Genomic DNA, 25,942 nt, shown 5'->3' on the forward strand with positions numbered 1-25,942 from the left:
TAATTTTGGAGAGAGACACCAATTCACTGGAGTGCAGAATGCTGAAAAATTATTGGCAGGCATGTCCTGAGGAAAAGCATTGTCAAAGAGCATGCACACAAGAGCATACAACCACCAGACGTGCAGGGCAGGAATGTAGTTTGTAAAGGCAGGTTCCATATTTGCCAGAGGAAAAGGGGTGAGGTGGAGAAATTTGCAATGATATTCTGGGCAGGAAAGCTCAGAGAGACAGGGGGAGGCGCAGAGCAAAACAGTTTGGGGACTTTTGTCCTTACCAAAGAGGCATGAGTTTAGGAGGAAAAAGTTTCAAAAGAAATACACAGAAAATTATGGGGAGCCTTTTTTGTTGTTCAAAAAGTGAGGGGAGCTCCTGCCTTTCCTAGCTGAATGGCAGACAGAAATTCAGTAGGTGAAGCTCTACTCACAATTGTGTATCTGCTGACTGTCTTCCGATTAGTAAAAAGAAATGGTAGCTCCCCTCTTCCTAGGAAGAGAAGTCGGGCGAATGAATACAGTACTGGAAAACGAAACCATTCCGCTTATCGACTTGGGGCATGAAGGGGGGGGGGAAGAGTACCAGTCTGTTCGCAGCGGGGAACTGAGGGGGGTGAAGGGGGAGAGAGAGAGCGCGGTGCAACCGCTGCAATGTGGGGAGGGGGTGGAGCTTGCCGTGGGAAACGCTTGCAAGCCGCGAAGTGGGCGGTGGGTGGAGCCCCCGCCCCGGCGCCCCCGCCTTGCCCCGGCTGGGGGTCTTACCGTCGCACTTGCTTGGCGGGCTGGGCCCGCTCCCCTGCCCTTGGCTGCGCCGCCCGCTCAGCTGGCTTCCTCTTCCGCGGCCTGGAGGCGGAGGCTCCTCCACGCGGCCCAGCCTGCCTTGCCTGGGCAGCCGGGCTGTTCTGATCTCCTATGTCGGAGGAGACGGCAGCGGGCGCGGGGCCGGGGGGCTCCGGCTCGGGGCTCTGCTGGGCCTCGCTCTTCTCCTGCCTCAGCCTGGCCTGCTGCTATGTGGGCAGCCTCTACGTGTGGAAGAGCCACTTGCCCAGGTGAGTGGAGGACAGCCGAGATGCGCCCCCGTGGGAAAAAAAAAAAAGCCCCACTCGGCTCCCCGCCGGACCAGGCGCGCTGCGTCTTTCGCTCGCTCCGACCCCATCACCCACCCGCGAAGTCTTTGCTCGCAGGTTCCCTTGAAGCGTCTCGGCTCCCTGGAGGAGGGGGGAACCTTTCCCGCTCTTTGGGGGCTGGACGGGGAGGGGGTTGCACGAAAACGCCACGGCCCGAGCAAACGGGAGGCGAGTGCTCCAGGTGAGGCAGAAGTTGCTCTGAGAGTCAGCTGCAACATTTAATGCACTGGGAAAGATTGTAAAATGAGTGTCGTCGTCGTCGTCGTCCCCCCCCCCCCGATCCGACGCTGCACTCCAAACGTGGGCGCTTAAGGTGGCCGGGCTTCTTTGAAGTCCGCGCTCAGCTATGAACGCCCGTCTGCAATGGGTAGCAAGAACTTGTGGGAGTCAGTAATATCCAGGAGCCTTTGCTGGCGTAGCCGGGCCCCCCTCCTGCACTATAAAATTTCGCTTATATAATCGCTTTCTTCCTGGATTGAGACATGGGTCAGGCAAGAGTCTGTGGGTTTCTTTGCAAACTCTTCAACGGGCAGGAAGCTTCGCGAGAAGCTATTGGGGGTTCCTATCCCAGGGTAAAAAAATTATGTAGGAAATAAACCCTGTGAATACTGTAGCTGTGCTCCTGCTGCAGTCTTGCCTTGTGGGGATTTGCATCTTTGCGGGGTGGGCAGCCTCAGCCAGGGCCTAGAGGTCCAGCTCCTGCAGCTTCTCCTGCTGGGCCTTTCTCCTTCCAGGGACCACCCAGCTGTCATCAAACGGAGGTTCACCAGCGTCCTCATTGTCTCCAGCCTCTCACCCATCTTCATCTGGGCCTGGAAAGAGGTGACAGGCATTAAGGTGAGATCATGGCCAGGTCTGGAAAATGCCTGGCCAAAATAAGCAGGTGATTTCTGTCACTTCAAGCTTCTTTAATTAATAAGGTCATTTATATGCCACCTTTTAAAATCCTAAAATCAAAACAATAAAACATACAAAACGGTCAGCATTTAAAAGCCAGAGAGTTTAAGACGCTGAAGGCACTAAAATGTTTTTAAATATCTGGGTATTTTTTGAAAAACCAAAACTTACCTGGTTCCTAAACAACTTGGGTGTGGGTTGCAGCACAGTAGATGCAAAGTAGAGCATCTACTTTGCATGCAAAAGGTTTTAGGTTCAATCCCTGGTAACTCCAGTTACTGAGCTGGATGTGGGCTGATACCCTTTATGTGCACTCAGGTTGGTACAGGAGGAGGCTGTTGGGTCCTTCTTGGGTCCTAAGCTGTTTAGGACTTCAGTGGGTGAGCACCAGCCTTTTGAATTGGGCCTGGAAACAAATAGGCAGCCAGTGACATTCTTTCGAAACTGTTTTGGTGATCGGCATGATCAGTGCCATCCAAAACTCTGGCTGCTGCCTTCTCCCCTCGTTCCTGTTCCGATGCCTCTGCTGTGCCCCTGTACATTTTGGAATGATCGTTTGTATAGTATTATGGGGGTGCCTCCATCACCACCACTTCTCAGGCATCTGAGCCTGTGAAGACTACGTAGGATGGTATTGGAACGGTGTGACATTGTTTACAGTAAGGCTTTTTATACCGCTTGTATGATGGAAACCATCTACCGTCGCCCTAATGGAAAAGAAAATTGTCCTGGGGGACAGATTGTCAGTTATGTAAGAGTGTCTGGATGTGTGCAGTGTCTGATTTTAGCACAATGTTAGAACTTTGCATTCAGGAAGGCACCATGCTATTTAAATCACCCTTTATTCAGAACCATGAGGGCTGGAACCTTAATTTATTTTTAAGGGAAGAACCATAGCTCTCTGGTAGATCACCTGCTTTGCATGCAGAAAGCCACAAGTTCAATCCCCTGATATTTCCATGTAGAAAGACCCGTTCTGAAACCCTGAGGAGCTTCTGCCAGTCACTGCAGGTGGCAGTGATCTGGATGAGCCAGTGGTCTGACTTGATACCCAGTGGCCTCCTGTATTCCTATGCCTCCAGTTGTGGCTTGGATCGCTTGTGCAAGCCGTCATTTATTTCATAAAATTTATACACTGATTGATTGTACAAACAAGCAAACCTCAAAGCGGTTTACGAAAAGATAATAGAATCAAGGAAAAAATACAATACGTTAAAACGTACACGAAGTTAAAATACTAAACCGAGTTAAAATTCACACCGGCATTTCTAAGAGCCCGGGTAGGTTTGCCTGAACAATCATGTTTTTAGGTGGCGCCAAAAAGTTGTCATGAGCTATTTGTTATGTAAGCACCAGGACAGTGCCCCAGTGGGGAGCCCATATTTATTAGCGTGTATAAAGGATCCTAGGTTCAGTTTTTAGTATCTCCAGTTAAAGGAGCTCCAGTAGCCCAGGGCAGTCAGGGAAGACAGTCCTCAGCTGGGTAGACCTGTGGCGAGAATTGATGTCCGGTTGTGCTTTGTAACTTATATGCATTGCACCATTGCAAGCTATGGCAGATTATTGCGGGGGGGGGGGGGGATTTGTGCTTCCCCAGGGCTAATGAAGGCGTTTCCTCTTCTGCTCAGCCAGATGCATCCCTTCTTGCCCTGATGGGCTTCCGGCTTGAGGGCATTATACCAGCAACCGTGCTGCCTTTGCTGTTAACCATGGTAAGTGCAGCTCTTGATCAGCCAGCGCTCTGCTAGGATTCAGCAGGGCTCATTTACTCCCACATATTTAAGCCGTTCTCCCTTCTGGGGACCATATACAAGTGCTGGGTGAGACCAGTGTAGGGCGCAATTAATATACATTTTACCTTTGTACAGCCTTACACTTCACCCTAAGGTCCCACCGCAGGTCACAACATTAGGACGCAATATTAAAAGCAGTTTAAAGCAACTTACAACCCCCCAAATAAGGTGGGTCCTAAAGATATACACCTCAAGTTTCAAAAGCCAGAGTAAAGAGGTTTAAAGGATAGCTCTGTCGGTAGAGCATGAGACTCTTAATCTCAGGGTCGTGGTTTTGAGCCCCGTGTTGGGCAAAAGTTTCCTGTGCTTCAGGGGGTTGGACTGGATGACCCTCATGGTCCCTTCCAACTCTACAAAAATAGGACAGAGAACTTTTTTGATGGAGGGCAATCTCCACTCAATGCACTTCATTTCAAGAAAGATGAAGTGGAAAGGCTGAAGAATAGTTACGGAGATTGGGATGGAATAGATTCTTGTTTATTCTGGAACAGGTGTACTAATCAAAATGTTTTGCCAGGAAAATGGTTCTGATCTTTTATACTTTTAGTTTATACCCTTTTTATTATGCAAAATTTTGAATAATGATGTTGATTTGTGGCAATTTATACTAGTTTAAAACTTTTCAATAAAAAGCTTTTTAAAAAGGAAGAGGGGGAAAAGACAACCCTCAATGCCACGCTGACCGATGTGGCTCTTCCATATTTACACACCAGGTGCAGAAAATGCAAGGGCTGATTTTTACATGTGCTTGTGAACATGTTCTTTGCTCCTTCTCCCTCACCCCACAGGTCCTATTCCTTGGTCCTCTTATCCAGCTCTCGATGGACTGCCCTTGGGACCTGGTAGAAGGTTTGAAAGTTGCGTTTGGTAAGACTACGTAGATTGGCATGTGATGGCAGGGCTTGGAGAGCAACTGCAAGAGACTCTAGGAGTGGGGCTGGGGAACTTTTACAGGCCAGGGGCCACAATCCCTTCTGGAGAAGCTTCCAGGGGCCACATGCCAGGGTGGGCGGAGCCAGAGGCAAAAAGGGGGTTGGAGTAACGAATGTGAGCGTTACCCTTGTACAGGAGGCTAGTTTTTACACGAACTTACCCACCCACCTGCCTCTGTCTTCGTCCTCGCAAACAAGAAGCATTATCAGAGTTCATAGACATATTCCAGCCAGGCAAAAACACTGAATGGGTGGGGGACATGAAGCAGGTTTGGTAAGGGTTGCAGCCTGAGGATCAGATAGACAGTAAAGGCCTGGAAGGCTGCATTTGGGCCTTGCTGTAGGGCAAAAAGCGAGTGTCTCCTTGTTTTCCCTCATGACACTCTACTCCCAGTATGCAGTGCACTCATTTCAGGAAGCAAGCTTTTCATGCTGTCTGGAGCGATGGGAGTTGTAGTCCAAAGCAGCTGGAAGGCTCACAGGTTGGCAAAGGCTGGTTGATGGGATGTCATCCCAGTGCCTGCTTTTCCATGCCTCTGTGGAATGTCTGCTTTAAGCCCCTGGCGAAGTGGTTATAATTGCCCTCCTTCTTGGACACCCATTGACAAAACACCCCTTTTTTTTGCTACTGCTGTGCCTTCTCAAGAGGAGGGGTGGGGTGTAAGTAACACTACTCCTCCTCCTCGCCCCCCAGACCCCAGCTTTTGGGTTCTCTGTCTGACTGACATGCGCTGGCTCCGCAACCAGGTCATTGCGCCCTTCACGGAGGAGCTGGTCTTCCGGGCCTGCATGCTGCCCATGCTCGTCCCTTGCACGGGATTGGGGCCTGCTGTCTTCACCTGCCCGCTGTTCTTCGGAGTCGGTGAGTGCCATATTTCTCCCCGGCAAGAGGAGACTGTTTCTTGAGGCGGTCCCAACCCTCACCTAATTGCTTGGACTTTCTAGTTCCTTCTTAGCACAAGGCTGACACATTTTTGTGGGCCTGAAACCAAGGATGGTGAGCTTTTCAAGCTGTTTGGAGGTTACCAGACTCCATCTCCCATCATCACTTGCTGGCTGGGGCTGATGGGAGTTGTAGTCCAGTGAGGCCTACAAAGCCACAGATTTCTCAGGGCCGAAACTGGAGCGTTTGTTTGTACTACAGAAAGTTTTGGGGCACTTCCTATTCTTTCTCTGGTTTCTTAAATGTATTTTTTTATCATTCCCTGCATATTCTAAATTAACTTCACTTATTCTTTTATTCAGCTACTTTAATTATTTACTCTTATGAAACTGCAGGTTATTACAACAATCCTGCCAATGTCCTTATCTGTTTACAACTCCCCTCTGAAGAAAGGTTGCAGCGTTTGTGCCTTTTTAGTTTAGAGAAAAGGCGAGTAAGAGGCAACATGATAGGAATTCATAAAATTATGTATGGCATATTGAGAGCAGACAGAGAAAAACATCCCACTTTCATGACACTAGAACTTGTGGGCACCCTCTGAATCTGAATGTTGGGAGATTCAGGGCAGACAAAAGAAAGTATTTCATGCAGCTCAGATTTAAACTATGGAACTCACTTCCACAGGAGGCAGTGGTGGCCACCAAGTTGGATGGCTTTAAAAGAGGATTAGATGAATTCACAGAGGAGAAGTAGCTATCAATGGCTAAAACTTAGCCACAACGGCTGTACTCTGCCTCCACTGGGAATCACAGGGCGGGGAGCGCTCTTGTGCTCAGGTCTTGCTTTGGGGATTTGCACAGGCATCTGGTCGGCCACTGTGAGAACAGGATGCTGGACTGATGCAACGGGCTCTTCTAACGTCGCAGGAAGAACCTTGGCGTTTTGCAGGGAGATGATGTGGGGGGGGGGGGGAGAAGGCTGTTCTGCCACATGTGCTGAGATGCGTCTTTGTTTTCTAGCTCACTTTCACCATGTCATTGAGCAGCTACGGTTTCGCCAAGGAAGCACAGCCAGCATCTTCCTCTCAGCAGGTATGGCTTGGGTGGTCCCTTATTTTCCTCACCATCAAAAGCCAAGAGGGTGGCAGGACATTGGCCACAGGGTCCTTTTGAGATACACACACACACACACACACACACACGGCAGTATTACCATTTCGGGAGGAGATGTCAGCTGAGTGGCAGAGCGCACACTTTGCACCCAGAGGTTCAATCCGCAGCTTCGATTCCTGGCACGTTCCTTTGGAGGAATCAGGTGGTCCCGTCTCTGCTGGAGGGCCAGGGGAGCTGCTGCCTCTTAGAGTACAGTCGTACCTTGGAAGTCGAATGGAATCCATTCCAGAAGTCCATTCAACTTCCAAAACGTTTGAAAACCAAAGTGATTCGAAGCTCCTGCATCCAATCAGAAGCCACGGACCATCAGACGTTCAGCTTCCAAAATAGTTCGCAAACTGGAACACTCACTTCTGGGTTTGTGGCATTCAGGAGACAAAACGTTCGACAACTAAGCTGTTTGAAAACCAAGGTACGACTCTACAGGGCTAGATGGACAAAAGGGTCTGTCCTGGGCTAAGGAATTTGATTGTTTGTTCTGCACAAATGTATAGATTGGCGTTTAGCTCAGACTGAAAGGTGTAGATGGCGTTGGCCAAGCAAAGTGGTTTGTAAGCCAATTTCATTATGTGGTGTATCACTGTGTGGGCGACTTGCTCATCCAGAGGATGCTGCCTGAAAAAAGGATGCTTTCCCCAGCCCCCTACCACCCTCTTCTCACCCCTCTGCCAGCTTCTGATGGACTGCTTCCTCCCTTTGCAGTGTTCCAGTTTTCATACACAGCTGTTTTCGGAACATACACGGCCTTCATCTTCATCCGGACTGGTAGGTGGGGAAAATGAATAAGGGAATTGCACCAGTTGGGGTGGGGTTTAGGAATGAGAAGGTGCTGCCTATATTAATGGGGACCCCCCTGTCCCTCTCCTGCTCAGTTGCTCCCCAAGGTAGCAGCTGGCAATCACATTATGCGTGTGAGAGAGTTTTGAGTATTTTAGTTCCCTCGGATACCAAAACCAAATGGTTAATGGCTGACAACGTTTGACACCAAAACTGGGCCATGGAGAATCAAGGGTTGGGAGGTATTGGCATGCATTGGGTGAGTTCTGGTGGGTGCAGCAGTACTGAAAGAGAGAAGGCTTAAAAAACATCCCAACGGGGACAGAAATTTTTCAGCGCAGTTTACAGGGGCTGCACAATGCTGAGTGTCAGCCAGAGGAGAAAAGCCGAAAGAGGTGGAGGCACGAGAGAATGTGAAATGATGCCTGTTGTGATGCAGGCCCTTCCCTTAGGTGTGGTGCCCCTGGTGTGGTGCAGGAATGAATGTCAGAGAGGCACTCCCCTTGGCCACAAATCTTTCAGTGACTGTTGTCTTTCACCCTAACCTGCCTTTACCAGGTTGTCCTAAGGAGAGGTGGTGTGGAAGCAGAGGGCAGGATTAATAAATAGCCTAAAATCAGTGTGTGCTGCTGCTGCTTTTTACTTTAGAACACTGTATTTCCCCTGATAGGCAGATTTAAGCAGATATTGCGAGCAATCCAGATTTCTTAGGGCAATAGCATTAAGATACCATATAGGTTAATTGAATATTCAGTCCGTGTGTGTGGTGAAAGGAATTAGGATGTCTTCAGAGAGAACTCTTAGCCTAAGCCATTTCTGTTGCAACTCCACATGAGTTTTCTCTTCAGCCCATAAGGACTAGGGACTTAGGATTTTAAATGGCATCTGCTGGAAGCATTCTGCTCATCCCCTCCTCCTCCCTCTCCCCACAGGGCACCTCATTGGGCCTGTTCTCTGCCACTCCTTCTGCAACTACGTTGGGTTCCCTGCTGTCGGCGCAGCCCTGGACCACCCGCAGCGCTGCCTGGTTGTCTTCTTCTACCTGCTGGGAGTGATCCTCTTCCTCCTCCTCCTGCACCCCATGACTGATCCCGCTTTCTTTGGCCACCTGCCCATCTGCTCCCTCTCCAGACTGACTTCGCACACCAGCAGCCTTGGCAGCTTCTCCCTCTGCTCTTGACACCTGCCTGGGACGTTCTCCCAATCTCCCCACACCCCATGCACCCTTGCGTCTACAGTGGCACACAGCGCTGACGCTGTACACTTGCGCCGGTTTCGAGGTGGCTTTCTCCTCATGGCCCCCACCCCTACCCTCCTCATCCTCTTCTGCAGTTGTCATGGGGAGAGTGGGAAAAGCCATTTTCTGAAACCTGTTTGCGGTGGAAACGTAGCTGTGCCTGCGTTCTTGCACACATCTCCTCCTGAGCCAGCCAGCCCTTTTTATAGACCCCTGGGGGGGCCTTCTTTTCCTCTGGGCCCCAAAGAGCTCTATTTTTTATTATTAAAGGACTTTAACGAGGCCCTGTTGGTGTTTTAATTGTGGCTGGGGTTTGAAGGTGGCCTGTCCTTCCGCTGTGCCGCTTGGTTATAGACTGGGAGTGGTGGGTGCTTGGTGAAGGGGCAGAGCTTGCTGAGTCTCTGTTGGTTCCAGCAGAGGGTGGGCCACAAGTACTTGCGACCGGGCAACAACTTCATTGGATGTCAAGGGGATGGGGAGGCTGACCTTCCAGGTGTTGGGAAATTCCATCTCCCGTCATCCCTAAGCCTTGGCCACATTGACTGGGACTAGGAGTTTGACAACAGCTGTTCTCCCATCAAGCTCTATCCCAGATGCAGTTCTCTGCTGAAAACAAAGGGAGGAGTGTTTTGCTTCCGGAAAGTAGGGGCTTTTGCCCCAGTCTGCCCAGAAGGTAGCTGGAGCAGATGAGACGCAAGTTTTTAGCATCACAGTCTCTGCTGGACTGATGGAGCCCTGCTCCGCCACACAACTCGGAAGGAGCACAGTACGAGAAAATGTTTCTTCCAGGAACCTTTGGACATGCAATATGATCATGGCAGTGACCTCACATGCCTCCACCGGTGGCCTTGCACGTGACAGTATCCTATTGTACGCTATTGCAATCTCATCTGGCCCAAGTTCAGAGCGAGGAAGCTTCATGTTGCTGCTAAGGCTGGGGGGGGGGGGAGCCTGTGGCCTCCAGGTATTTGTGGGACTACAAGCCCAAAGCTGCCATTTGCACCTGAGGATGAAAAAAACATTCCAAAGGTGCTGAGCTTCCACCCACCCACCCCTCCCCAAGCTCCTATAAGAACCAGGGTCGATTTTACAGAACTGTGTGTATACTTTTTCTGTCTCTGGATGTGGCTAAACACGATCCACGGTGTGTTGCGGGTGGGGGATAGCTAGAGAATGAACTGTATATAAAGCAGTAATGGGACACCTTGAACTTCACACTCTGTGGCTCCTAGAAGCTGTCAGCATGCAGTAGCCGCATCACCCTGGGAAGCTGCTTTGGCCGGCCGGCTATACCTGGTAAAGATAGCCAATGGGTCTCATACCCTCAATGAGTTAGGGACTTCTCCTGCATTCAAAGACAGGCTCTGGTGGATTGAGCAGACAAGACCAATGGTGGATCCAACAGTCAAGAAGGTGTTTTCTGCATGTGCTGTAGAGGGAAGTGAGGGGCAGATTGAGCTCGTCAACCTGGGAAGGTAGCCCATCTAGGAGATCTGATCCTAAACCTCCACTGTCTTGTGGGACAGCTTTGGGAGAAGAAAAGGCTAAAGAGTAAACCCCATACAAATCCAGAGTGGAGTCCCAAAGACAGTTTGATGGCACCTTGCATGCCTCCTTCCTGCAATTCCTGCAGCCAAGTTGGAGCCAAATGTATTGCTCTGCCTTCCTTTGGACCACATCAGCAAGGCCAAGGGGGGCGTCTTGTATGGGCAGCCAGGACCTCCATATGCACTGTCCAGGCTTGCGCTCCAGGGAGGTCACTTTGGTGCTGCTAACGCAGCCATTTGACTTCATCCATGGAGGCCCACTCCGTTATCCCTTGAGACAATAGACCAATTGTCCTCCAGATGCTTATTTGAATTTGTTTTTACTTAACAGTTTCCATCATCGTTGGCCATGTGGCTGGGGCTGATGGAAGCTGCTGCCCAACAACATCTGCAGGGCTACAGATTCCCCATCCTTGGCTCCCCATCTATTCCTACACAAAGGTCTAGCCTTCCCCTCTCCTGTACATGCCATTCCATATACTTGTCCAAGTGCAACAGGGTGGGGAGAAAAAAGGACTTCCATGCTGGGTGGGCCTCCAGTGGGCGCAGTTTATTGGTACAGCATTCCTTCCAAGCCAGCCCTCCCCTGCCTCCTCTGGTACCCGCCTCCTTCCCAGTCCCAGCATAAATCCCAGGAGATGCACTTGGCGGTGGCCCGTCTGGTCAAACGGTGGCCCCTCCCTCTAGGTCAGCAACAACACGTGCCTCTCCTGTGGGGGTGGGCCAAGGGAAAGGGGGGGGGTTCTGGGGAAGAGGGAAGGGAATGCGTGGGACAGAGGGGGAATGTGTGCAACTAGCTCAGCAGCAAAGAACAGACACGACAGCTTCTACAAAGGGGGAGGGGGAACCTTGAGAGACTGTTTCCTCACCAAAACCACCCTGGATCCACCAGCTGCAGCATGTGGGTGGAAGTGGGGGGAATCTCAGCCTCTTGCCCAGCAGCGGGGGAAGATATTTGGTGGTGGTGGTGGGGTTGGTAGCGGTAGTGCCCTCCCCTCTTCCATAGTGGGCACAAGGCTCTCGATGGCACCAGTTCCCCACAAGCGAGTGTGTGGGGAGTCACTCTGCTCCCACGTGCTTTTTTTTTTGTTTCTGGTGAGATGGGGGTAGGTGGGCAGGGTGGGACAGGGAGCAGAGAGATCACAGGTCGCTCTCTCCGTACAGGGCGCTGGAGAAGGAGACATAGTCCAAAGCGCCGGACACAGCGTCAGCTCCTGTGTACTTCGTCATCCTGCTGATGCAGTATTCGGCCTGCTCTGGTGGCAGCTCCCGACGTAGCTCTTCTATCGTGATGTAGTTCTGCAGCAGGGAGGAGGATCAAACAAGGAGGAACAGCATGTTACTCAAAAGACCAAGGGTGAGGCATCTCAGGCTTGGGGGCCAGATGTGGCCCTCCGAGGTTCCCTATCTGTCCCCCCCAGATTACACATCCTTACCCATATTTTATTTCCCTTGACTGCATGCTGTGGTGGCATACTTTGCACCCTCCACCAGCATTTTTGCCTGCCAGGAACATGCCCTCAAACTCAGATAATGTCTCTTCTGAGGCTGGATGGAGGGTAGAGATGAGCTAATAGAAACTAGCCTTCTGTAGCATGGTAATTTTTTTTTTTTACTTTGGTTGCTCTGTCCACTTTTGCCTCTGGTGCTACCCAACACAGAAGATGGCTCAGAATGGAATGTGGTTGACGCATTGCACACCGTGCAGGCCTGTTCTAGGTTGCAATATTCCACTAACAGAGTCCAGGAACCCTTTTTCTGTTAGGGCAGCTGTGATGGAACCTTGGGTTCTCCAGCTGTTGTCAAACTACACCTCCTATCATTCCTGGCTGTTGGTGGGTTGTGGTCCCAGCAACACCTGGAGCACCAAAGGTTCCCCACACTTAGGGGCTGTTTGTCAAGGGCTGCATGCCAGGGGCAAACAAGGCCTGAGCCTAAAATGGGCAGGATAGCCTTTTCTTCTCTGCTACCTGAATGGAAAGAAGCCACCCCCCCCCCACTTCCCCCTGCAAAAACACTTTCTAGACCTGCCAGGAAAGGCTTGAAATGTGCCCGGTGGCAGGAGAGGAGACATAAAGAAGAGAGGAAACAGATTATTGGAAGGCTTTGAATTCTGCTGCAATGCCTAGATCTTAATTTTAACTGCAGAATATCACTCAACCTCAGCATAATGTTGCTGGGTCCTATGAATAAGCAAGAGACACTAATTTTGCTTCTGTGGACAAGAGATAGCTCCACCACTTCTCCTGTTCTTTTGGTGCAACGCTTACCTTGTCTGAAGCCAGGATCTTGAAGGAAGCCACGACTTGCTCGGCAGTGTCTGTCTCAGCCGTCTCACGAGTCATGAAGTCAATGAAGGCCTGGAAGGTCACCACGCCTGTGTTGTTTGGATCCACCAGGGTCATGATGCGTGCAAACTCCACCTCGCCCTGTCAGGAGAGAAGAGCAATGGGGATGTGGGTCACATAGGGAGGGATGCTCCCTGCCAAGGGACATTCAGCATCCCTGACCAGTTTTCCCACCCAGAGCCACCCTTGGATCATGGAATGGGGTTGAAAACTGCCTCAGGGCAGACCCTACCCATTTCCACTCAAGTTTTGCTATCTAGGGATGGCCAAGGATTTGGTTCAGTCACCATTTTCAAGCAAACCAGGAGATCCTTGTGATATTAAACTACACAGAATTTGCCCTCCAACGGATGTTGTAAGGAAAGCTATCCTTCTGGACCCCAAAAGGGGGCAGCTTCCTACCAAGTCATATCCCATGGAGATCAAGCAGGCCCGGAAGTCGTCAGGATCCATCATTCCGTTTCTCTTCTGCAAAGAGCAAAGAGGGGGAAAGAAGCTGTTGATTTGGAAGGAGACACCCCCAGCCCCAAATTCCACACTCCTGAAGGGAAACGCTCCTTAAACTGGTGGCACTGGGCGCCCCTCATAGGAACACAGGAAGTGGCCTTACACCGAGACAGACCATCCGGTCCACCTCACCCGCTTTGTCTACACTGACTGGTAACAGTTTACCCAGGTTTTGGGCAGGAGACTCTCCCAGCACTAACTGGAGATTGAACCCGGGACCTTTTGCAAGCAAATCAGATGCTCTGCATGTGAGCTATAGCCCTTCCGCAGTCTGTGAACAAGCCCTCCTTTCTTGTGGCTCGTTTGGAGCTAGCCTCCTCTCTGAACGGTTGCTGAGAGAGAGAGAGACCAAAGCCATGTGTAGCCATTGGGCGGCTTGGGAGTCCCAGCCGCCTCACAGATGGCCACTGTGCCTCTCGCAACTCCTTCAAAGTTTTTCTGTTGGCCAGGCTGGGATTAGCCGGCCACACCCTCTTTGTTGCTGGTATCAAGAGCAGACATGGGCTGGCGATGGTGGCAAGCGAGCCTTGAGCTAGGCCAAGGTGAGGAACCTCCAGCTTGACCAAGGTGAGGAAAATCTAGTCAGGTCAAGGGGAGGAAAATATAGCTAGGCCAAGGTGAGGAAAATATAGCTAGGCCAAGGTGAGGAAAATATAGCTAGGCCAAGGTGAGGAACCTCCAGCTAGGCCAAGGTGAGGAAAATCTAGCTAGGCCGAGGTGAAGAACCTCCAGCTAGGCCAAGGTGAAGAAAATCTAGCTAGGCCAAGGTGAGGAAAATCTAGCTAGGACAAGGTGAGGAAAATCTAGCTAGGCCAAGGTGAGGAACCTCTAGCTAGGCCAAGGTGAGGAACCTCTAGCTAGGCCAAGGTGAGGAAAATCTAGCTAGGCCAAGGTGAGGAACCTCCAGCTAGGCCAAGGTGAGGAACCTCTAGCTAGGCCAAGGTGAGGAACCTCTAGCTAGGCCAAGGTGAGGAACCTCTAGCTAGGCCAAGGTGAGGAAAATCTAGCTAGGCCAAGGTGAGGAAAATCTAGCTAGGCCAAGGTGAGGAACCTCTAGCTAGGCCAAGGTGAGGAACCTCTAGCTAGGCCAAGGTGAGGAACCTCTAGCTAGGCCAAGGTGAGGAAAATCTAGCTAGGCCAAGGTGAGGAAAATCTAGCTAGGCCAAGGTGAGGAACCTCTAGCTAGGCCAAGGTGAGGAACCTCTAGCTAGGCCAAGGTGAGGAACCTCTAGCTAGGCCAAGGTGAGGAAAATCTAGCTAGGCCAAGGTGAGGAAAATCTAGCTAGGCCAAGGTGAGGAAAATCTAGCTAGGCCAAGGTGAGGAACCTCCAGCTAGGCCAAGGTGAGGAAAATCTAGCTAGGCCAAGGTGAGGAAAATCTAGCTAGGCCAAGGTGAGGAAAATCTAGCTAGGCTAAGGCAAGGAACCTCAAGGCCTCTCTACCTGGCCCTCGGGACTCTCCCTGAGGCATGGCCCTTCCCTTTCTTCGCTGGCCCTGCTGCATGCCCCCCTCAAGTGCCCTGACCTATGATCATGCTTCTTGCTTGCCTGCGTGGGCTTTTGCCCAGCTGGAGTGTGACCTCTTGTACAAAGGTTGCACCCATTGCCTCTCCCACTTTTTTGCCTCTCATGCTACCTGCCACTGGGTTGCCCATGAGGGAATGTGGCCCTTGGGCTGAAAAAGAGTCCCTCACCCTTGGTCTAGGACAAGAGACCAGAGACTCCATCCTTTGATCAGCTCTAGATTGGCCTCCATGGCTGGAACAACAGCAGGGATCAGGTGTGAGGGCTGCGTGAGCTGGAGGTGCAGGCAAGAATTTGGCAGGAGGCTTGCAGTTGGATTAAGCTCAGGAGAAGTGTGCAAGCAAGAAGCGGCGGTGAGTGTGCGAGTGGTCAGGGCTGGGTTTGGAAGAGGCCACCTTACCCGGTCGAAATGGTTGAAGGAGGCCCGGAACTCGTTCATCTGTTCCTGGCTGATTCCCTTGGCATCGCGGGTTAGAATCTGGTTCTCGACTTCGTTGATAGTGCGGGCAATGGTGGTCAGCAGCTGTTCCCAGCCCACCCGGATGTGCTGCATGCAGTCAAAGACAGTGGGGTTTGCAGAATGAGATCCAGAAGCACTGGGGAAGGAGGTGGGGGGCAATCACACCCACCCAATCCTTCACCTACTTGCTGGAGATCCATTCGGGGGGGGGGGGTTCAGCCAGGAATTATTCCCCCCCCTTTTAATATTCACTTATTGAAAATCAAAATAGTATGAACAAATCAGCAAAAATGCTATCAATAAATTCAGCCTGGTACAATCCCACACTTCGTACAGTTTTGCCTTTTAAGAGCTAAAAGAAAGATAAAACAATTAAAGGAAAGGAAACAACCCCAACAAATAAGACTACCAACACACTAAATAGGTTCCAGTTCGAATTTCAAATTGTCATGGAATAAATATCTGCCTCAGTTTCCAATTTTCCTCATGGTATTCCTTGTAGATTACAACTACTACTATATGTATTATTTATATGCTGCCCATTTGACTGGGTTGCCCCAACCACTCTGAGTGGTTTCCAACAAATATAAAACCACAGTAAATAATAATAATACTCATATAGTTCTTTAATCTTGCATGCTTCAAAATGCTTATATTTATGTGCAGGAAGGCAAGCTGCTACTTGGAAGACTAAGCAACTAGTCTTAAGTTGGCTGGTTTTCACAAACATATGAAAGTTATTATTTTTACACCCATGCATCGTGGAGTTTGACTTTTATGTATCTTAACAGCCCACCCAGGAATTATTTCTGAAAATGCCCCCACCCCTGCAACGCACACGCAGACCCCCACCTCCATAGTGTAGCTGGTGTGCTTGTTGTCAAAGATGAGGGCCTCTTGGATGAGTTGGTGGTCTCCCTCCAGCTTGTCGATGTTGGACTTGTAGTTGATGATGTTCTGCTCATGCTGCTTCAGGTGGTTCATCTGGTCCTCAAGAGACCCACTGATGTCCACAGAAATGTGGCCAATCTCCTGCCAGGGGAGGGCAGAAGGGAAGCCTCCTGTTAGCTTAAGACCCCAGAGCATAGCTCTGATCTCATGGGGCACCCTTCCTCTACAGCAGCACTGGGAGAACCTGTAGCCCCCCCAGGTGTGGCTGGGTACCAATTCTTAGTGGCCTCAGAGAAGACGGCCAGTAGTCAGGCTGGTGGAAGTTGCTGTACAAAAGCACCTGGGGGGAGCACAGGTTCGCTATCTCTGCCCTAGAAGTGATGTTTTGTCACTGGCAAAGACAGATTCACTATACATTAGCTTTACAGAGCTGCTGCATTTGGTCAGCACTTCTTGGGTAACGAGAGGAGCCATAACTGTTGCCTAGAGGGCCATTTCACCCTTTCCAAAGCCATTTGTTGGATCCCTCCTATGGGTGGCGTCCAGAGGGTTGTAAGGTGGAAGGGTCAAGAAATAGCAGTAAGATTCTGACTTGGGGAAGCAGTCCAAACATCCTGGAGTCTCAAGCCTGCTCTGATGCTCCAATGCCCATCCTGCTTCTAACCCACTAGACAGCCCCCTCACCAGACAGAGCTAGTAATCTCTCCCAGGGGATATAGGTAGATAGGGGCGTAGGTAAGGAGTTGCCATATATGGAGTCAAATATTTGGTGCATTGTATGCTGATCAGTAGCAGTTCTCCAGGATTTTGGGCCAGAGTGTCACCCAGTCCTATCAGTAGATGCCATTGGGGACTGAACTTAGAAGCTTCTTCATGCAAAGCTCTACCACTCAGCTGAGGTCCTTGAGGGCATTTTGCCCTGGCGGATGGGGCAGGAGAGGACCTTACCTCCATCTTTGTCTGGATCCAGGGTCCAATGATGTTAGCCTGGGCGGCAAACTGGCGTCGGAGGCGTTCATTGGCTTGCTGCCTTGCCAGCTCTTCTTGCAGGGTTTGATCACGGTGCGGGACTAGCTGCTTCACCTGGAGGAGCAAGATAAAAGAGACTCTGCACATAATAATTGGGGTTTAGAGACCCTACTGGAGGGAGATGTGGGTTGGTGTGGTGTTGGGTGTAGTCCTGGGAGGATAGGAGGTACTTTGCCCCCTCACTTGGAGCCTTTCCTGCCTAGGATGAAAGCAGGACTTCCAAAGCACATGCATCAAGGCAGCTGGAGAACCTCAAGGTCTTTTACACCTCCAGATGTTCCTCTTGGCATTTGTTTAGGGTAGGGGACCTGAAAGCCCTCCAGATGTGGTTGCACTACAGTTCCCATCATCACTGGCCATGCTGACTATGGCTGATAGGAGTTGGAGTCCAATGACAGCTGGAGGGCCTGACAGGTTCCCCACATCTGGTTTAGAGGCTCAATGAATAAATCAGCTACTCCTGGAAAGAGGAGCTCTTGACTTATTGTCACTTATTGAATCAGGGATGAAGGACCGCAGCATTGTTTAGCTTCTGCATCAGCCAAGGCCCCAGAGATTTGGAAAACACCCTCCTGAAACTAGACAGGCAGCTACAGTTCTGATATGTCATCCCTTGCTGAAAACATGGATTGCTTGCTAAGCTTTGTTGGAGAATTAATTTTCTGCACTGTTGGGCACTTGTTCTTCATTTTATTATTCTTTAATGATTTTAACATATCTTTTTAATGAGTTGGCATTTTGTAAATCATTTTATAAACAAACGGGGGATGGGTCTTTGCCTTGGCATGGACTTTCCATTCCTCTCTAGAAAACAATCTGGTGCTGGCAGAGGGGAGGGTGTCTGCTCAGGTCCCCCATAAGAACACCAGGTAAGACCCGCAAACTAAAAAGGCCCCATCTAGTCCAGCATCCTAGATGCCCCCATGGGAAGCAGGCAAGCAGGAAGTATTTAGTGTTTGATGTTGTATTCTTTGTTGGGAGCCACCCAGAGTGGCTGGGGCAACCTAGTCAGATGGACGGCATACAAATGGATGGATGAATAGATGAATAGCCCTCTCCTGCCACTATTCCCCAGCAACTGGTATTCAGAGTTGCATTACTTTTGATCCTGGAGGAGGTATATAGTTTTCGTGCCCCATAGCCACACACCCCATCTGGACATCTCCTGTGTCTTTTGAGAGGGGGAGCACAAGCAAGGGAGCAAAGACAGCATCCCCAGGAGTCTGGAGGAGCACAGCACCTTGGGGGTGACCCGAACCAGCAAAAGCCTTTGCCCAAGACCCTCATACAGCTCCCGCAGACACACCGTGGGGCTGGTTTGTTAAAAGGATGCTCTCACCCTGTCCCACTTGTTGGCGATGTCAAGATGCGAGAGGTTGGTGTAAGGGTTCAAGCCTGACAGCTTGATGCCGTAGGTCTGCGCAATCTTCTGGATCTCGTTCTGGATGCCCAGGATGGCCATGCGCTCCTTGTCAGCCTCAGGCAGGGTGGCTTTGAACTGCTCGTGGGCTGTAATCAGGCTCTGCCCCAGGAGGAAGGGGTGAAAGTTAGCTGCTGTCCAGGTGAGTACGGCAGGCAGAAGGAAACGAGCTCTCTACTTCCTTTTGCTTTGCCTAAATCTATTGCTCTTCGTAAGAACATGAGGCGAGCTTCCTGGATCAGGCTCACAGCCCACCTGGTCCAGCATCCTGTTGCCCCAGTGGCCAACCAGGTGCCTCCAGAAAACTTGTGATCTGGACACACGTGCATTGGCACCCTGCTCAACTGTGATTCCCAACAACAAGTATTCAGTGCCGGTAGAACACAGCCATCCATCAATAACTTTCTCCTCCATTAATTTGTCTAATCCTCTTTTAAAGTCATCCATGTTGGATAGCTCTCACTCTCTGCATGATACTGTTATAAACCTGTATCATGTTCCTCCTCTATCATAGCTAAGAAGCCTTTTTTTTACCAACATGAAGTTGCTTCCAATACCCCTTGTTGACCTGTACTGTACCTTCTCCAGCTCTAATTTCAGGCCCAATGTAATTGCTTGGAGTTCTCAAGAAGCATTTGGCCCTGCTGATGCGCCTCACCTGGATCTCTTCAATGCTGTGCACAATGAACATGTCCTGAAGGTCCTCGATGGCCCCATCCATCCAGTTGTTGAAGGGGGCAGCTCTCTTGGCGAACTCCAGGTACAGCTGGTCAATGGTCTCCAGCAGCTTCTCCACACGCTGGGTGGCAAGGAGAGGAAAGAAGGTGAGGATCAGAGAATAAAGTCACCTCCCTCATACCGAAGAAGAAGGGACCAAATCCTGCCAGCGCCCCTTTCCTCACCTCCAGGGCATCTCTCCTCTTCTGAGTGAGTGTCCCCAGGGTGTCCCACTGGTCACAGATGGCCTGGCAGCGGGAGTTCACAGAGGCTGCGTCGTGGTAGTCCAGCTCACTGTAGTGATGGGCCACAAGGATTAGGGGTGCATAGCTGAGGCTACGGGCTTCCCCACCCGCGGGAGAGTATCAGAATGGACACCTTTCCTTTCCCATCACCCACCTGCAAGAGGAGACTGACTTCACCCCAGCCAAGGGACCGTGACAAATGGGAAATCAGCCACCCAAAGGCCATGCAACAGGAAAACTATGTGACCACTTTAAGTGCAGAACCCATTATTGCTAACTCCAAGGTTGTCTTTCAATGGAGCACAATAGTGAAATTTAAAAAGGTCAAGAAGGCATACACATTTGTTGGGCTGGCAAGACAAGCATTTTGCAATCTGAGAATCTCAGCAGTCCTTTAAGAGAAGGATGAGGGACTTGTGGAGGCCCTCCAAAGACTCTCTTTTTAAATTCTTGCAGCTCTTCCCAAAATTCACCAAAAAAGGATTGGTATGAGAAGTTGAAAAGAGGAGACCCCTGCTGAAGTTAAAACTCCACAAAGAGTCAACCTTTCTTAACAGATCCTCACAATCACAGGAGTTTTTGTTGATGGCCTTTCAAATACTAGTTGCTGGCAGGGGTGTCATCTGGGTCAGGGGGCTGAGGCCCCCCCCCCCCATTTTCAAGGAGGGGGCTGGGCTCCCACAATATTCTGTGATTTGCAGTGTGCTCCGCTGGGCCTTCCCACAGCTACGACAGGCCCTACCAGGTTTACCTGCAGCTGCAATAGGTCTCCTCCCACTGTATGACATCACACATGCTTGCCAGAGTCCCCCAAAGTTGGGTGGAACCCAGCGCATTTGGTTGCTGGGTATAACCAGGACTTTTTTTCAGCTGCAATTCTCCAGAACTCAGTTCTGGTACCTCTAAGGTGGACACCACTGCCATTATAAGAGAACAAGGGAGGTGTTCATGTTGAGTTCCAGCACCTCTTGTTCTAGAAAAATAGTCCTGGGTACAAGAAGTGGAGAGAGCTTCTGCTGTGCTCATGCAGGCTTCCTCAAAGAGACATCTGATTGGCCTCTGTGAGAACCAGATGCTGGGACAGATGGGCTTTTCTTAGGTGAGTCAAGATTTGGAGTTTTCCTCTCCTTTCCCTTCCACCCCAATGAAATCAGACACCCCTGGGATTCTGACAGACATGCAATAGATGTATTGCTACCCCAGTCCCACATAAGAACTGAGCCATGAACCTCCAGCCTTCAGGAAGTGAGAGGTTGGGAGTGGTGGCCAAGGGTTGAAGTGGGAGCAGCCAGGACCCCTCAACTAGCACCCAACTTTCATCTCAAGGGAGAAAGGGCAATGTTCTCTCTCCTCGGCACCCACTTGAGTTCCTGCGCGATGGCTGCGATCTGCTCCACACGGTCCTGGTGGGCGGCCAAGTCGCTTTCAAAGGCCTCATGCTTGCGCATCAGGGCTCTGATCTCATACAGAGATGCCGATTCGTAGTCCTTCTGTGAGAGCATCTCCTCCTTCCCTGCGGTGGGAGGAAGCAGAGCTGGGGTGAGAAGCTGGGCTGGGAGCAGAGCAACGAAGAGTGGAATATGAAGAGTGGGATGGACACAGGAGGAGAGGGGATCTCCGTCTTTGGATCTGTCCTGTGACCTCCCCTCTTAGGCCCCAACCCTCCCCCACAGACCCCCTGTCCCCCCCAAAAGAAGTGAAAGAGAACCTTTCACTAACTTTTGGGAAGAGGTAGGTGAATCCTGCCACTACTTATTAAGTACCGCAATTTAATTCAATGGAATTGTAAATACTTTTATGCATTACCATGTGTTTAAATTTGATTGGTTGGTAACTGGATTCTAGAGCGCTCTAGTATTTCTCATGTGTTTGGCTAACACTGATCACATGGGAGGTATCTAGTGAAGGAGAGGCTCTGTTTTACGTGAAGCGAGATGACTGTGTTTTAGAATTCACTGTGAACACTGCTAAGTTGAATAGAGGGTTGGAGCGCTTCTTCTCTGCTTGAAAGAAAAGGGAGCAAAGCTGCAGGAGAAGGCAAAAAGTTGAAATCTCTCATAGGAGCTGCAAGGTGTGGCCTAACTGAAAACATTATGTTTTAATTTATCTGTATAGTTTTCTGCAATGGAAGCTTTTGAATGTTAAAGTCTGGACATTGGTTTAATTTCCAAAGAAGGGTGTCAGTCATATATACGATTCAAGTTTCTTAGCTGTGTTTTCGCTACCCTTACTTCAACACTACTGTCCTGAAAATCTACCCATAATTAGGCTTAAAAAACATGTGAAAGAGAATGTAAGGGGGGGGGGATAGTGAATTGGGAGGCAGAAAGAAAATGGGGGGCCCACTGCTAGCTCTGGCCCCGCCTACTTTTGGCCCCACCCACCCCTGGCATGTAGTTTTCCCCAAGGGAACGGAACCCTTGATATAAAAGCAGTTTCCTGCCCCTGGAATAGAGGGAGGGGCTCAATTGCGGGCAGGTTACCTCTGGTCCAGGTCTCGTGCAGGGTGGCTTTCTGCTTAAATTTCTCAGCCAGGTGGTCCAGGCGCTCCAGGCGCCTGATCTCGGTCAGCAGCCATTCCTCATAGCCTTTCTCAACCTGCTCCAGCCCCTTCCAGGCATTTGCAATATCCTGCAGGCAAACACAGGGCAGCTTCAGCCTAGCTCAGTCGGTAGAGCATGAGACTCCTTAAATCTCAGGATCGTGGGTTTGAGCCCCACATTGCAGGAGGTTGGGCTGGATGAACCCTCACGGTCCCTTCCAACTCTACAGTTATTCGAATCTCCCCTCAAAGTGGCAGGGCCTGCAGCTGTGCCCACCAGGAGCTGGTGCCCAGGCAGAAACCTGGGAAAGAGATCCTTCCTGCCACTTGGGCTCATAGCCTACAGGCACATCTGTGCCCATTCTTGACACCCCCTGGCTCAATGGACGGCATTGTATACACCTGGTTGGGGACCAGGAGCTTGTGCACTCACCCCAATTTTTAGCCTCTGTTAAACAGAAACGTTTCAAAACCTTACAATACCTGTTTGTGCTGAGCAGGGTGGGGAAGCGGATCTGGCCCATGGGCCTGATTCTTAACTTCCCCTTCCCTCGTGAGCCAAGTTTTTGCCTGCTTTGTTGGGAATCAGTGGAATGACCCCCTCACCTCATACCACTTTCCACTCCCTTGGACACAGTTTACTGTCTCCATTGAGACCCCAAAGCTTAATTAAGATCCAATTGACTAGCTATCACTTGGAACAGCCTCCCAAGGGAAGACTGGCCCTGTCACTGCTTTTGCTTTTTTAGACTGGCAAGCAAGGATGGTTTTATTTCAGCCATCTTCTGTGGAGCTTTGTTTCTCACCCCCCACCTGCCCTATGCCCACCTGCGGCCCTGTGACTTACAGAGACCATCTTCCCCTCAGAGGGCATGAAGGCCGGGCGGTTGCTGAGGCGCAGTTTTGTCTGCAAAGTGTTGAAGTTGATCTCCAGCTGGCATTTCTCCTGCACGCGGGGGGGCTTGTGCACGCGCCGGTAGTCCCGGAAGTCCTCCAGCTTGCGCTGCATGGCGCTCATGCTCTTCTCTGGCACGCGGTTCTCCAGCCATGGGATGGTGCGCCGGATCCATTCCAGGAGCTGACCGGGAAGAAACAGAAGGTGGCTTTAGTTGGCTGTTTGGGGCTGTGGAATCGAGACATGCTGTCCTGTATGCTGCCAACCTCTTGAGACCTAGAAGCCCACCTTTAGCCCAAACAACCATTTTGGGGGCCCACGTCTTAATCTTTTATCATACCTTTGGGCTGCTGCCATGACCCAACTTGGATGCAACAGCACTGCAAGTGTGGATCTGTGATTCCCCTCCCACCGACCCATGAAAGCTTCAAGGGAAGTAAGCAAACAAGCATTAAATGCTGGGACAGGTTGGGCCCTGTGAGCCGAACCCAGGAATTCTGCTTCTGAGTTCAGTGCTCTGTTTCTTGGTAGGAAGGTATTGGCCTGGAGATGTCAAAGGGGCATTGCTTTTGGGGACTTCCGCACGGGTAGTTTCAAGATACCTCGCTGGCCAGCTTCTCGTACTCCTGCATCAGTTTTTCATTCTCTTGATTGACAGCAAGCACCTTGCAGATCCTGTTGGCTGCCGTCTCAGCCTGGAAGAGAAATGCACTTGCTGGTTAGAAATGGGAATAGTAAATAACAACACCAAAGAGCTGTGGGCAGGGAGGAAGCATAAAGAGATCATCTAGATTAGACCGGGAGTTGGTGGGCATCAAGTGAAAGGCATGCCAGGGCATTCAGAGCTTTAAAAACTTCCCATGGTGCGAAAATTTGCCTCCTATGTGATTATAGAAATATAGAATTGTTAAACTAAACAAGATAGAGAGTTATACCAGCGACTGACTGACTGAGAGGGGAGGATGGTCAATAACAGGATTGGAAAACTTGGAAGTAATAAAGAAGAAAGCAGAAAATAAATGATGGACATTAGCTCTTGAAATCCAGAACATGGGACGTCCCATTGAAATTATTTAATTCGGACTCTATAATTGGCTGTAATGTTTTTATCTGCTATTTTAAAACTATTTTTGATTGTGGATTTTGCTATAGTCTTATTTTAAAAGGCACGGTCTGTTGTGCATGTATATACATATGTTGTGGCTAGAACACAGGAAGATGCCTTATACTGTGTTCACCTAGCTCAGTATTACCTACACTGACTGGCAGCAGCTCTCTAAGGTTTCAGGCAGGAGACTCTCCCAGCCACACATGGAGATGCCGGGGATTAAACTCAGGACCTTCTGCATGCCAAGCAGATGCTCTTTCATAGAGCCCTAACCTTTCCCCAAGCTGTCTTGATAATCAAATATTTTGTCTCATGTTTGTGGTCTGTAGCTCAAACTGCTACCACCACCATTAAATCCATCAATACTATCATCTTTGGCTCCAGAAGGCAAGACTGGAACCAATGGGTAAAAAATTCAGCGAAGTAGATTTCAAGCAAACTTCGATATAAATTTCCTAAGAGTAATAGCTGTCCAACCACTAATGCAGGCTGCCTTGAGAGAAAGTCAGCTCTCCTTTGCTGGAGGCAGTTATGCTGTGTCTTGATGGCGGCCTGTTAGGGATGCTTTAGATGCATTCTGCACTGAGCAATGGGTTGTCATAGAAGACCCCCAATTCAATGATTCTAAAAGGAAGAAGGAACTGGGCTAGCATAGTTCTCTGCTGCAGATATGTAGACCCAGGGGGAAATGCTGCTACCGCTTCTTTTTGCTTACCTGCTCTGCCCCTGCAAAGGCGTGGTAGAAGCAGGAGACGTAGGTCATGATGGCTTTCTCATCCGGTTTGGGGGTGTTGACAATATCTGTGGGAAGAAGACAAAAGCTGAAGGAAGAGAGCAGCGAGGCGCTCAGTAGAGAGGGCTACTCGCTAATACTGCTGAATTATATTGATGGCGCAAATGGGGATACATTGCCAAGAGAATTGGTCTTAAATACAACCCTGGCAGTTCAAAATGGTAATTACAATTCAAAGGAAAACAGCCCAAAATCTTACACTGAACACTAGGTACCACTCGCTCTGGAATACAGCTACAATGGAGAAAAATCACTCTTAATTTGATATTTCGACAAGGGCAAGAGAGCTCAGTTGGTAGAGCTGAGACTTAAGCTCAGGGTTGTAGGTTCGAGCCCCAAGCTGGGAGAAAGATCTCTGCATTGCAAAAGGTTGGACTAGATGACTCTTGTGGTCCCTTCCAACTCTACAATTCTGTGATTCTATGCTCACTTTCAGATGCTTTTTATATGATTTGGCATCATTTTAATGACAACCCTTATCAAAAGCCTGACAAATCTGGGACAATACTTGGCAATCAAATGGCACTAATATAAAACAGCACTTTACAAGAATACAACTTTAATTTTCACTTTTTTCTATCATGACTCGGGCTTGGTTACTTAACCCATGTGTAACAGCACTTATTTTATGTGCTTATTTTATGGTCTTGTTTCTCAACTTATAATTTTCATCTGCTGCTATAACTACTCTCTCTGTTTTATATATATGATAAAATAAAAAAAACTTTACCAAATTTTTTTAAAAATAGAGCAGGCACTTCAGAAGAAGGCTACCTGGCCTGTGGCTTGCAAGCAGGTCCAGCAGAAACCAGCGGTGGGTTTGGCATAGCAGATGGGTCTGGGGAAGATAAGTCTTAATTTGCTCTTGGGCCCTTTGGGAGGCTGATTTGCCTCCCTTACAAAAGACAGGTGCTTATCCCACTTCAGACCCATTTCATCACCCTTCATCCCTAAACCTCTCTCTCTCTGTTGGTTAGAGCATGCTGCTGATAACACCAAGGTTTCAGGTTTGATTCCCATATGGGACATATTCCTGCATATTCCTGCATTGCAGGGGGTTGGATTAGAGCAGGGTTTCCCAGACTTGGGTATCCAGCTGCTTTTG

The 25,942-nt window shown here is 49.9% G+C and overlaps 3 protein-coding genes and 1 long non-coding RNA gene across 6 annotated transcripts in view; 2 read left to right on the forward strand and 2 right to left on the reverse strand.

Moving 5' to 3' along the window:
• The window catches only part of LOC308466008 (acylphosphatase-2-like), a 35,133-nt gene extending 34,271 nt beyond the window's left edge, over positions 1-862 (reverse strand). The window contains exon 1 of one of the 2 annotated variants that reach the window (XM_080986542.1): positions 757-862. The gene's annotated coding sequence lies outside the window, so the exon portion shown is untranslated. Of the gene's footprint in view, positions 1-425; positions 445-756 lie in introns of those variants that run through there. The other variant, XM_080986543.1, reaches the window with a different exon arrangement.
• On the forward strand, positions 844-9,095 carry RCE1 (Ras converting CAAX endopeptidase 1). The gene is made up of 8 exons (XM_080986469.1): positions 844-1,043; positions 1,856-1,958; positions 3,647-3,730; positions 4,600-4,678; positions 5,438-5,605; positions 6,646-6,717; positions 7,501-7,563; positions 8,508-9,095. Exons 1-8 carry the CDS (start codon positions 907-909, stop codon positions 8,753-8,755), a joined length of 954 nt encoding a protein of 317 aa, XP_080842595.1. The 5' UTR covers positions 844-906; the 3' UTR covers positions 8,756-9,095.
• A 1,789-nt stretch (positions 9,096-10,884) lies between these two features.
• ACTN3 (actinin alpha 3) overlaps positions 10,885-25,942 on the reverse strand; it is a 41,866-nt gene continuing 26,808 nt past the window's right edge. Inside the window, exons 8-21 of the mRNA XM_080986235.1 lie at positions 24,760-24,845; positions 23,539-23,631; positions 22,889-23,119; positions 21,983-22,130; positions 20,862-21,012; positions 19,440-19,548; positions 19,196-19,336; positions 18,457-18,639; positions 17,037-17,171; positions 16,050-16,229; positions 15,138-15,284; positions 13,110-13,175; positions 12,630-12,788; positions 10,885-11,658 (exon numbers count right to left, since the gene is read on the reverse strand). Coding sequence (XP_080842361.1) covers positions 11,500-11,658; positions 12,630-12,788; positions 13,110-13,175; positions 15,138-15,284; positions 16,050-16,229; positions 17,037-17,171; positions 18,457-18,639; positions 19,196-19,336; positions 19,440-19,548; positions 20,862-21,012; positions 21,983-22,130; positions 22,889-23,119; positions 23,539-23,631; positions 24,760-24,845 — 1,988 coding nt within the window. The 3' untranslated portion in view covers positions 10,885-11,499. The remainder of the gene's footprint in view (positions 11,659-12,629; positions 12,789-13,109; positions 13,176-15,137; positions 15,285-16,049; positions 16,230-17,036; positions 17,172-18,456; positions 18,640-19,195; positions 19,337-19,439; positions 19,549-20,861; positions 21,013-21,982; positions 22,131-22,888; positions 23,120-23,538; positions 23,632-24,759; positions 24,846-25,942) is intronic.
• Positions 19,557-25,942, forward strand: part of LOC308466052 — a 53,965-nt gene continuing 47,579 nt past the window's right edge. For both annotated transcript variants that reach the window (XR_013980640.1, XR_013980641.1), the window contains exon 1: positions 19,557-20,598. This is a non-coding gene — a long non-coding RNA (uncharacterized lncRNA). The remainder of the gene's footprint in view (positions 20,599-25,942) is intronic.

Source organism: Podarcis pityusensis (genome assembly GCF_964106645.2).
Source record: "Podarcis pityusensis genome assembly, chromosome: 16".
Taxonomy (NCBI): domain Eukaryota; kingdom Metazoa; phylum Chordata; class Lepidosauria; order Squamata; family Lacertidae; genus Podarcis; species Podarcis pityusensis.